We start from the raw sequence: 10,938 nt of genomic DNA, 5'->3' as shown, positions 1-10,938 counted from the left end.
AGAAACTTTGTTTAAATTTTGCTATTTTCATTTCTTATTAAAGTAAATGTCATTTTTCTCCAGTTTTCTATCTTTTTGGCCAGTAAACCCCTTTGAAGGCTTGTGCGCGGGTCAATGAGTGCATTTTAACCAATCGATATTGGTCTTTAGGGTTAAATCGTTAGTAATCATTGTTTTTGTTTAGTTTATTTTGTTTCTCAACTTCTGAGACTGCTGGTCTTTTTGGCTGGCGTTGTCCAGTTGATCTGCTGGTCAGATAAAGTAGATCTGGGCTTTTCATTAAGTTCTTTGGATTGTTTCTGAGGTTTTTCCTGCTATGTTTTTTATTTCGTCGTCAAGATTTTTTACGGCCATATGACGTCCCAATTATTTCAAATCTGCTTTTTGTTTTGTCGTTCATACAATTTCAACTGAATTGCGTGCGTGACGTCATTTTTTACTGTTAGTGGAGCCGGTATTCGTGTTCATTCGCGTAATTAAATTTCTGCTCACACGTGACTTACTTAACCCTCAAAAATGACCTCACTCTGAAATTGATCTTTCTTCACTTTAATTCAAAGAGATAAGGTCAAGTTGATGTGTGTCAATCTAATTGAAGCTTATTTAAGATTAGCCAATAGAAGTAGCAATAAGTTATACAGATTCTTGATCAAATTCTAACATCTCAGCATTTAATAAAAGGACATTTCTTTTTGGTCTGCTTCGTTTGCTATCTTTTTTGAGACTGCAGATCTACGAAGCTATTGCGGCTATTTTCTGGCAATCTGTCAGCTTTATTGGTGATTGTTGCATTTCTTAGTCTTAAAGTGAGCTAGCGTTCTCAGTATTTCATGGGCCAACTCTTTAAATTTAATGAAGTAATAAATTTGTTTGGATGTCGACATTTTTTGATAGCTGGGCTAATGCTTGCTTTTCAGGAATAAAAGCCACTTCCATTGTGTGCACTGCCGTTATGCCTGTATCAGCTCCACAAATACAATTGCACATGTGAACAAACAGCATAAGACGGAAAGGAAAGCGGCTGAAGCTAGTTTCGAACCCGCTGTCAGAGCAAGGCGGAATTGATACGTTTTCTGTACAATACAGTGTCGAACATAGAATAGCTTTGATGTTGTTTAATTTTGTTCATGGTTAAATACGAATCGGTTTTAGTTGAGCATTGGCTTGAATGACAAATGAGATGTTTATTATATTTTTTTCAAATTTGTGTAGTCTAAATAAAACAGGTGCTATGCTGCCTACGTCTATGATTGCGCTTAAATAACCCATTTTAGTTGGTAACTCTGTGAGTGTTGTACATTACTGCCTAATTCACGCTTCAGATTATCTCAGATTTTGAAAAAAAAACTACTGGAATGGTAGAGTTATGACCCACAGAAATCTGAACGCAGGAACTGGATTTCAATTAGATAACAGCATCTGTATTCTTGATTTTGGAATTATCTGACAAGAAATTAGTACTCCATCAAAACCAACTGCTTGCATTTTATATTTGACAAAAATATATTTCTGTTTATACGTGACAACCGGAATATGATAACAAAACACTAGAACTATCAAATTTATGATTAAATTCAGCAGTACTATGTAATGCCATTGTAACATGGCAAACAATTTCTGAATATGCATGTATGTTAAAATGTATCTGCGTTGCCGAGAGGTTAACCCATTTTTTCTAATGCTCCAACTACAGCTACTACTGCAGATGAACTTTGTTGACGTATCATTAAAAAGAGTCATAAAAATCGAGTCCAGAAAAATGGTAAATTCGTTTGCTAATTATATCTAAGTTAAGAATCAAACCCAATGTCTTCTCTTTTATCTTATGAAACCCTAATTTTATGTAAGTTAAAGGATTCCAATTGAAACACTGATAAATCAATTGGAAAAGATGGCATAGTTCATCATTGCCAAATATTGGCCTTCAAGAACCTGCAGCTCTATCAACTCCGTTTACAATTGCTCTGGAAAAAAAATAACCTGTTGGTACGATGCGATTAATTTGCTTCAAACGACATTTGTAGCAATATTAATGGTCCATTTGTCTTGCAATTCTGCGATTGATCTGCTTTCCTCTGGCACGTTTGACTTCCGTCCTGAAGACATGGAAAAAGACCAAATCAAAAGGGCATTAAGTCACGCAGCTCTCTTGGTTCTCGACAACCTAGCGCACATTTCATCTAAGCTGCTGAGAACACAAACTCATGGTTTAAAGCGCAGTTTTTGGTGGTTTCTGACTTACCATCAGTCCCTTGCCACTCCTTCTTTGCAGTTTTTAACTATACAATGTGCGGAGAAAAAAGTCGAGTACAAAAAGATTATAACCGAGTACGAATTACGCCTTTGATATAAGTTTCATGTTTCAGTTCATCCAAGTTTGAATATCATTGAAGCAAAAATGGATTCATTTTTAGAGAATAGCTGAAAAAATATCGAATCGTTTGTGCCCCCATTCGCTCAGTTGGTTCATTTCATATGCACCTCTCCAGCAGAAGTCATATTATTAATTGCTCTTAAACGAAATTCATAGCAATTATTGTATACGTGTTGGTCTTTTTTATGCAAATTTTTTGCTCGACTATTTTGCGCTTTTCTTCTAGAACATTCTTTGGCGTTTCAAGTGACTTTTTCACGCTTTCGTTCTTCATTTTTGAGTAATCTCTATTGCTCTCACCTCGAAGTAAAGCTTGTTGCTAATGCAAAGTCGGTTACAACATAGAAAAAACATAGAAAGGTCTGATAGCCGAGTGGTCAGTGCATCTGGATATGGATCGGGAGGTCAGTGGTTTGAATTCCTACGGAGTTAAATGTTTTGCAACCCGCCTAACTTTCGAGAGCAATTCTTCCAACATTGATCGGTTTATGTTTTCATATTGATTTAATAAGAAGTGGAACTTGTTTGATACCTGGTAACGTAACGTACCGGGGGACGTAAAAGGTAACATTTTTAGTGCTATGGTACAAAAAATGAATTTGATAGCAAAAAAGTAAAAAAGTGTTATGCAAACGCAAAAAATGGATAGTTTCATTCCGTAACTCCGTGAAGCTGTCTCTGTGTGAAGGTAAGCTCTCATTTAAGCATGACCTCCAGATGATCATCGCTTGAACAATTTTGTCTGCAAAGTCAGCGGAAGTATAACGTGAAAATTCAGACGCAAACACAATAGCCACGGTCACCGGAAAGAGCAATACGTCCGATACAGATAACTGAAATTTAGGGATTAAAAAGCCAGTTGAGAACAACTTGCTATAGCACAACGCTGTTCCGCCTTGATTTTGCCGTTATCCGTATTGAATAATCTCAAATTAGTCGGTTGTAAATTCTGCGAATCCTCAGAATTAACAATCTCTTTGAAGTTTCGAAGAAAATTAATCGCACACGTTTTTCAAAAAATATCTGATGCTTTGCAGTTTTGTCTGATCAAAAATTAATATATCGATATCAAAGTGATTCCAAAATAATCTGGAATCTATTGTATCCACCTGAGTCCCGTTTTTAGCCAATATTGCAAAATAAATAGTGTCATATCATATCTCATGTAGCAATCGCAGGTAATGTGTTCATTTTAAAACTTGTAAGCTCACTAATAACAACCTAATTGGTTAAAATTTCCTCGGGTGTCATCACATGCAGATTAGTAACTTCACCAAAATGGAATATCCGTCTAATTAACGCGTGAAACTTTTATTTTGACACAGATTAATTTAGAATGGCTTAAAATTCCACTGTGCGGGAAAATCATGTTTAACTTCAAATATTCACGTTCTTGCAAATGTTGCAATGATAGCCAAAATGTATTCTTTTCATGACACCTTGCTTAATTTGCATGAAAGTTTTTGCATATTCATAGAACCTTTTTTTGTTTAAACTATTGCTGGTTTTCCATCACGGTTGATTGTGGCAGAGCGCCAATTTTGGGATTTTGACTAGATGCACAAAAATATTGTTCTTCAATGGTAACAGAACATGTGTTTTTTGATATTTTTCTGTTTCAACAAAACTTCTACATAACGCTGCCATAGACGATGTGTGGGTGTTCCGCTTCCGGTTAAAACAGGTTGCGTGATTCAGATGGTTGTGCTGCAAGCAGACGCCAGAGAACCAAGATAGTTAGCTTGTTTTATTGAAGCCAGTGTTTGGTAGCGTGACAATAGAGGCTAATATACTTAGTTATTTTGGCAACAAATGAAAGTTTTTTATCAAATTTTTCTCCACAAATTTCCAGTTGAAACGAGGTAAAAAAGTCAACCATTTTTGATCAAAAAATTGAAATTTAAATTAGCAGAATGACTTCAAAAGTAAATTGAAATCTTGCATCATTTCATATGCCTCCGGCTGAGATAAGAAGGAGTATGGCAAGTAAAGCATCTTTGAAAATAGTAGAGCTATTTTGTCGAAGAAAATTTTAGGGGCACAAATTTAGGGCACAACAACCCATGGCAATACAGGAGATTGGCTTGATTGTATTTCAATCAAAACTGCATCAAGCATTCTATCGGAACAAGTTCTTCTTTTATCAACACTTCTTGCATTTAAAAAAAAAAACAGTTTTTCTTACAAAAAATCTAGTTAAATTTTAATCTGTGTGACTCAAACACATAATAACAGATAGCATAATTATGAAGATATAATAACATACTTCAATCAGAATTCCACAAGTTCCTGATGACGCATGCAAAGTATTAAAGTCTTTGCAAAAGTTCTTATTCAAAATTACTTAATGTGACATTATAAATTTACGATATCCGATCATAGTCAAATTTTATCATCACGTTCTAACAGAGTCAGTTCAATCAAATTCCTGGAGTGCCCTGATGAATTCGTCCACATTCAACATCCCATCTCCATCAACGTCTCCCAGTTTGATGATCTCTTCTGCTTCCTGGTCTGTCAGTTTCTCCCCGTATCCCTGCAGGAATTCCTTCAGCTCCTTAGAGGACACTTTGCCGTCGCTGTTGATGTCAAAAGACTGAAACGGAAAACAGAATTAATTAGCTTTTGCTTCACCCGCTATTCTCAATAAATTGGGCTGAAAACAAACGAAGTCATGTTAAGCAAATAGGGGAACTATCCCCCCTCCCGCCTCCGAGAAAGTTATGCTACGGATTTATTAAATATATTCATTTATCAATTAACAAAACTGAATTTGTTTGGATAACGAAACCGCATTTCTTCTCTAAACGGATACGAGAGAGCGAGCTGAACCTGGACTCCCCTCTGAAACATATTTTTTGTGATAAACTGTAAAAGTTCCAGTTTGATACAAACAAATGATCATTTTGACCTCCAAATCTTTCTGTCTTAATTTAGTTGTAATTATTCAAAAAATGACAAAAATTATTCAAAACACACTTCAAAATTTCATATAAAGTTTTACGCGTTAACGAAAAGTTTCAAGTGTCAACTGTCATAATTAGCTACGAAAATAAAGATAGATAATAAAGAAAAATTATCATGACAAACTGTTTATCATATGATAATTTATAGGTAAAGCTTTAATGGTTACGAAGTAATCAAAAGTTAGTGACAACAAAAAATGAGTTTTGAAGATCAAAAGAAAAAGCTAAGCATCGTTAAACTAAACCGAATGCTAAAATTAGGCAACACTTTGAAAGAAGTATGGAGAAATGCGTCATTTGTAAAAAAAACACAAAATCGCTAATTCTTGCATATAATGATATGATTTGAATTTTATATGATTAATTTGGCATATTTCAACAATTTGAACAATCCGTGGTTTGTACTCAATCTGATTTTCTATTTGATCGCTTTTCGCGTCTCTGGGTAGACAAATTATTGTAATCTCAGCCAGCCAGTTTTCGCAAAAATCAAAATTTTCGATCATTTTAATAACGTTTGCAGTATAAACAAAATGGAGAAAAAGAAAAACATTCAAATGAAAGCCTCCGATAAAAAAAGTATTCGAAGAAAACGAACATAGCGTTTTGAAACATTTATCATTAAAACCAGATTGCAATGGCGCTTTTTCAAAACTCAACAAAAAATTACACTATTTTTTTGTTTGTTCAGATAGTCAAAACTCAACATTTAATTTTGCGCTTTGAAGTTTCATTTTTTGTATCATAACACGGATTAATATATCAGAAGTATAAAGTAACGCTTTTCAAAAAGACGTTACAAAAACCGTTATCCAAATCTTGTTGTTGTACATTGGAGTAACAAATTTGAATTTTTTCATTGAGGTAAGTCCATTTTGAAGAACTCATGGAGAGAAAATAATCAAAAATTAATGTTCGTTTAGAGAAAACACTAATTTTTGGGTTCAAAATGCTGGTACTATACGCTCAGAAAGATTTGGTGAAAGCAAAAATTGTTCAAAAAATTTTTCATTATGCGTTCGGCAAAACTATGTTTAATTTTACTGCAGCTCTTATTTGTCTTATTTATTCTTCGTACAGGTTTAGTTTTTTTAAACAAAATAATCAATGTAATTATGAAAAAAAATCAGTTTTTTTCAACTGAAACTTAAAGTGATGCAATAAAAAGCAGGAAAAAGATAAATGTTCTAGTAAAAGCATCCCTAGTAGAGAATGGATGGTTATCTTGTAGGAATTTGGCAGATTCTGGCAGATTCTTACGAGACGATGAATCTTCTGCCAGAAATTTCTGGCAGATTTTTACAAGATAACCTTTTTCTGCCAGATAAACCGTTTTCTGACAGAATCTCCCAAGATTATAATTTTTCTGTCAGATTTTCGAAGATAACCATCTATCTGTCAGAACTTGACAAATTTCTGCAAGATAACCATCCAGTCTCGACTAGGTATGATAGGAGGTAGCTGGTAAGTACTTAAATTTTATATGAATGTCTGAGTTATCAAAATAATAATATTGCGGAAAATTGTAATGATATTAATAAATAGCGTTCGGAACGCTCGGAAAAGGAAGCCTCCTTTCTCGATAGATGTACATAAGTGATATGCAAATTCGTTGAAAAAGTTGTAGGATTACCTAAGTTTTAAAAGAGCAATTCAAAACCCAAGACGGACATTACTAATCTCCAAAATCAGTTTGCGACAAACTCGAAGCTTGAGTCAAAGTATGTTCCCAGTTTGAAAATTTGTACGTATATTCAGAGATAATACTTGATATCATATAAATCATAGCGTTTTTTATAATACGAACATTATATGGAACCTAAGAAATCATATATTAGAATATCTTAGAATGATTACCACACGCATCACATTTGATCTAGCAGTATGATTACCAGGAAACCATAACACTGTTTACTTCGAGTTATTCCTACAACAATTACCGAATTGAATCCTGAATTCTTTGAAGGCCATTTAAAACTTTACTTTCACTAGCAACTCATGAACGATAATTTCTTTTAAATTGCGTTCACCAGACCTTTCGTGCGTTCATGATCAGACTTTCGTGCGTTCATCAGACCTTTCGTGCGTTCATGATCAGACTTTCGTGCGTTTGCCAGACTTTCGTGCGTTCATGTCCAGACTTTTGTGCGTTCATCAGACTTTTCGTGCGTTCATGATCAGACTTTCGTGCGTTCATCAGACTTTTCGTGCGTTCATGTCCAGACTTTCTTGCGTTTTTCCTTGTTTCCAGACCATGTAAATTTGAACGCACGACACCCCCCGTCGTGTATTCATCTGGGTCTGGACATATCGACTTTCCGTCTGGGACCTCAATCTGGGGAGTATTACATTCACAAATCAGAGTGATGATTTGAAAGTATTTGTTGTATCGAGCAACAACGTTATGAAAAACGTCTGTATTTATAACTCTGAGTTCTAAAATTTATGAGAAAATTTATAAAATTAGAAAAAAAAGATAAAAATTTTATTAAGGTTTTCAAAATGTTCAAGCTTAATGTTCTCTTGTTAGATCAAAAAGCAGCAAAAAACAGACTTCCTCAATCTAAGAGATGGTAATTAGATTAACTTTTTTTTGATAAATCAATATCTGAAAAAATATATTGAAGAAACAAATTTTCTTCGTCTTTTGATCTACACCTTAATCAACGACCTCAATCAAAATGTTTGAGTTCAAACTTACAAAGATCTGTTTCACGACAAAAACCAAGATAACTGATTACACAAAATAGCAGCAATTGGTTTTCATGACACGGATTGTATCTTAACGAGGCAAAAGAATGAAATAGAATAAAGTTGTTCGCAAAAATTACCTTAAAAGCTTCCTGAAGCAACGTTTCTTTAGGCGTGTTCTTTTTAACTTCATCAATCATATTGACGAATTCCTGGAAATCAACAACTCCATTCTTGTCTGTGTCCGCGCGCTCCATGAATCCGTCTAACTCGGCATTTGTGGGGTCTTGGCCTGCAGCTCTGAGAACATCGCCTATTTCCTCTTTTTCGATGACACCATTTTTGTTCCCGTCCCACGAATCGAACAGTGATCGAAACACCGACAGTTCAGCCTCGGAGAAATTTGAGTTTTCGCCCATTTTTATTCTGATTTGACTTTACGTTAACTATTTCAGTTCTAGCTGTTTGCAACTATGCAAGAAGCTCAGCGATATAAATTTAGAAAACAATGATTAGCTTAGTCTCTCGGAAGAATAACTGAGTTCTGGTAACTTCTAGTAAAAAGTTGTGGACAGTTTTTGATGATATTTTTGGACTGTGAAGAACACAGCAATATACTATAACGAAGATCTAGTAGTGAAATAATTTATTGCAACAATTGTTCAAGCTTAATTTTATGGTGAGATGTTTGTTGTGATATATCACATGAAGATTTTTATTTACGTCTGAAGAATATTTCTCAACTGTTGAGTCGAATCGTCTATTGGTTTGAAGGTGAAATATAGGAAATACTTGGCTAACCAAGAAAAATTTGTCGATAGAATTATTGCTGATACAATAAAGCAAATGATCTGTAACCAAAAACAGTTTTCAGTCAAAATATTTTCGAAGCACGCGCTCCAATTTGAGCTCAATATTATTCACCAGTTTATAATCAAAAGCCAGAATGGTACAGTAGATAATATCTTTAATTTACGTAAAGCACAACTGACGTAATTCATGCATACAAAAGCTGCTGGCTTTATCATTTCTATCGTATTTATTACAGCACGGTTAATGTATTTTAGATAAAAAATGATAACAATAGTTGAATCGGGTCGGAACCTAACAGCGTGCAACGGTAAAAATGCCAGAATTTACGACTGTACGAGTGCGTTTGAAGATAGAGGGAGAATTAGTGGGCCATAAAGGGTTTAGAAGATGACAGGCTGCGATGGAGACTCTAATTCCTTCTTTGATCTCATCACGAGTCTCACCTGACCTGCTGTCCTCCGCTGTTTTGCTATTTTCTATTGATTACGGAATGAGCCGCTGGTGAATTATTGTTGTCATGATCATGAATATTTAGCTTGCATTGTTGACATTTTGTGTAGTAGGAATGATGTCATTAACTGAAGAATGAGAATAATGTCATTCATTTTCAACTGATGACGAAAATTTATATACAACAAGGCGGCTCGGTAATGTGCGATCGCACATCAGTTTCCGACCTCACTCATCCACAATTTCGGCATAATTGTCTACCAAATGAGGAACAGATAGAAAACCCCAAAAATTCAAGTATTTTTCAAAAAAAATATTGGTGAGGGAACGAAAAGGTAGCCTCCAAAGCATGATAGCAGTGGAGTAAAAAATGATGAATTAGATCTATGAGATTTGCCAATGTAGAGAAAGCGATTCAAGACGAACAGAAAAATCAATTAACAACAACAAACATTTATTACATCAAAAATTTATGTCCGTTTTGAAAAACAGAACTTAATAAAAAAGTCAAAAAAGCGTCAGATAAAACTGAAGCTCAACAAATAAGTTGTAAATCACCAGAAAAGATATGGAACCGGTCCATAATAAGGCCTGGTAACAATTGGACAATAAAGAAAAAAAAAGTAAATTAAAAAAATTGCTTTTTTTCTCTTAAAAACAATTATTTTCAAAGTAATGAAAACCATTAGAAATCAACGAAAGTACCCCACAGGTTTACAATTACCAGTGTTTCTAAAGATGGAAATTAAGAACTGCCGGTATTCAATTTTTATGCGGTTACAAAAAGAAGAACAAAGATACAACAAACAAAAAATCAGATAAATTTTGTCAGAAAACGCTTTCGAAGCCGGAATGCCGTAATTTGGCCCCCGAAATATCTTCAATTGCACCTTCCTCCAACACCAATAATTTGTTATGTGACCACTCATTAATGAAACCAGGTAACAAACAGACAAAAATAAAAAAAAAGGCGGAATTATGTAATACTTGTTTTTTTTTCGAAAAAAAAATATTTCCAAAGCAATTAATTAATAAATCAAATAATTAAACAGGTTCATTTAATCTTCCAATGGAAGCCCTTGAGAACTGCAATTATTCAACATACATCTTACGTCTACAAAAATATTGTAAAATCTGACAAAAATTAGAAACCAATTTACTTTTTTTGTGAAAAACCCGTGTCGAAGCCAGTAAAATCATAACCAATTTGTTAAAAACAAGAGATTTTGTGGCACCAATCCCTTTGATATCTCCATGACAACACTGTTGTTTGTCATATTTGGCCTTTAATTAACAAGACTAGGTAACCAACAGACAAAAAAGGAACAAAATTGGAAGCTAAAGTGTTTTTTTTTATTTTGGAAAACAATTGTTTTCAAAGTCATGAAAGCCATCAACTAATTACTGTTATCAGAATATTGGCCCACCTTTTTTCACATGAAAAGCGGGGTTATTGTATAAGAAATTTCGTACGACTAAAAAGACAAGGTAAAAACGACATTTAAAGACATAATTTAAAAAAATTAATAAAATTCTTCGAGAAAGTATTGTCGAAGCCGTAAAAACCAGAGTCTATATCACTAAAGATTTTAATATTAATTATTGTGTCTTATTTGTAACTTCAAAAGTGTTATATATGAACTG

At 34.1% G+C, this 10,938-nt stretch overlaps 1 protein-coding gene across 1 annotated transcript; it reads right to left on the bottom strand.

Annotated features, from left to right (window-relative positions):
* Positions 1–4,549: 4,549 nt before the first annotated feature.
* LOC142356583 (neo-calmodulin-like) lies at positions 4,550–9,332 on the bottom strand. Its single transcript, XM_075408449.1, has 2 exons — positions 8,172–9,332; positions 4,550–4,970 (listed from the first exon to the last, which is right to left on the bottom strand). The coding sequence occupies exons 1-2, from the start codon at positions 8,448–8,450 to the stop codon at positions 4,791–4,793; spliced, it is 459 nt and encodes a 152-aa protein (XP_075264564.1). The 5' UTR covers positions 8,451–9,332; the 3' UTR covers positions 4,550–4,790.
* Between the last annotated feature and the right edge of the window lie 1,606 nt (positions 9,333–10,938).

This window comes from Convolutriloba macropyga, unplaced genomic scaffold (assembly GCF_964194025.1).
Source record: "Convolutriloba macropyga unplaced genomic scaffold, txConMacr16.3 SCAFFOLD_2134, whole genome shotgun sequence".
Lineage (NCBI taxonomy): Eukaryota > Metazoa > Xenacoelomorpha > Acoela > Convolutidae > Convolutriloba > Convolutriloba macropyga.
This window is presented reverse-complemented; position numbering and strand designations above follow the sequence as displayed.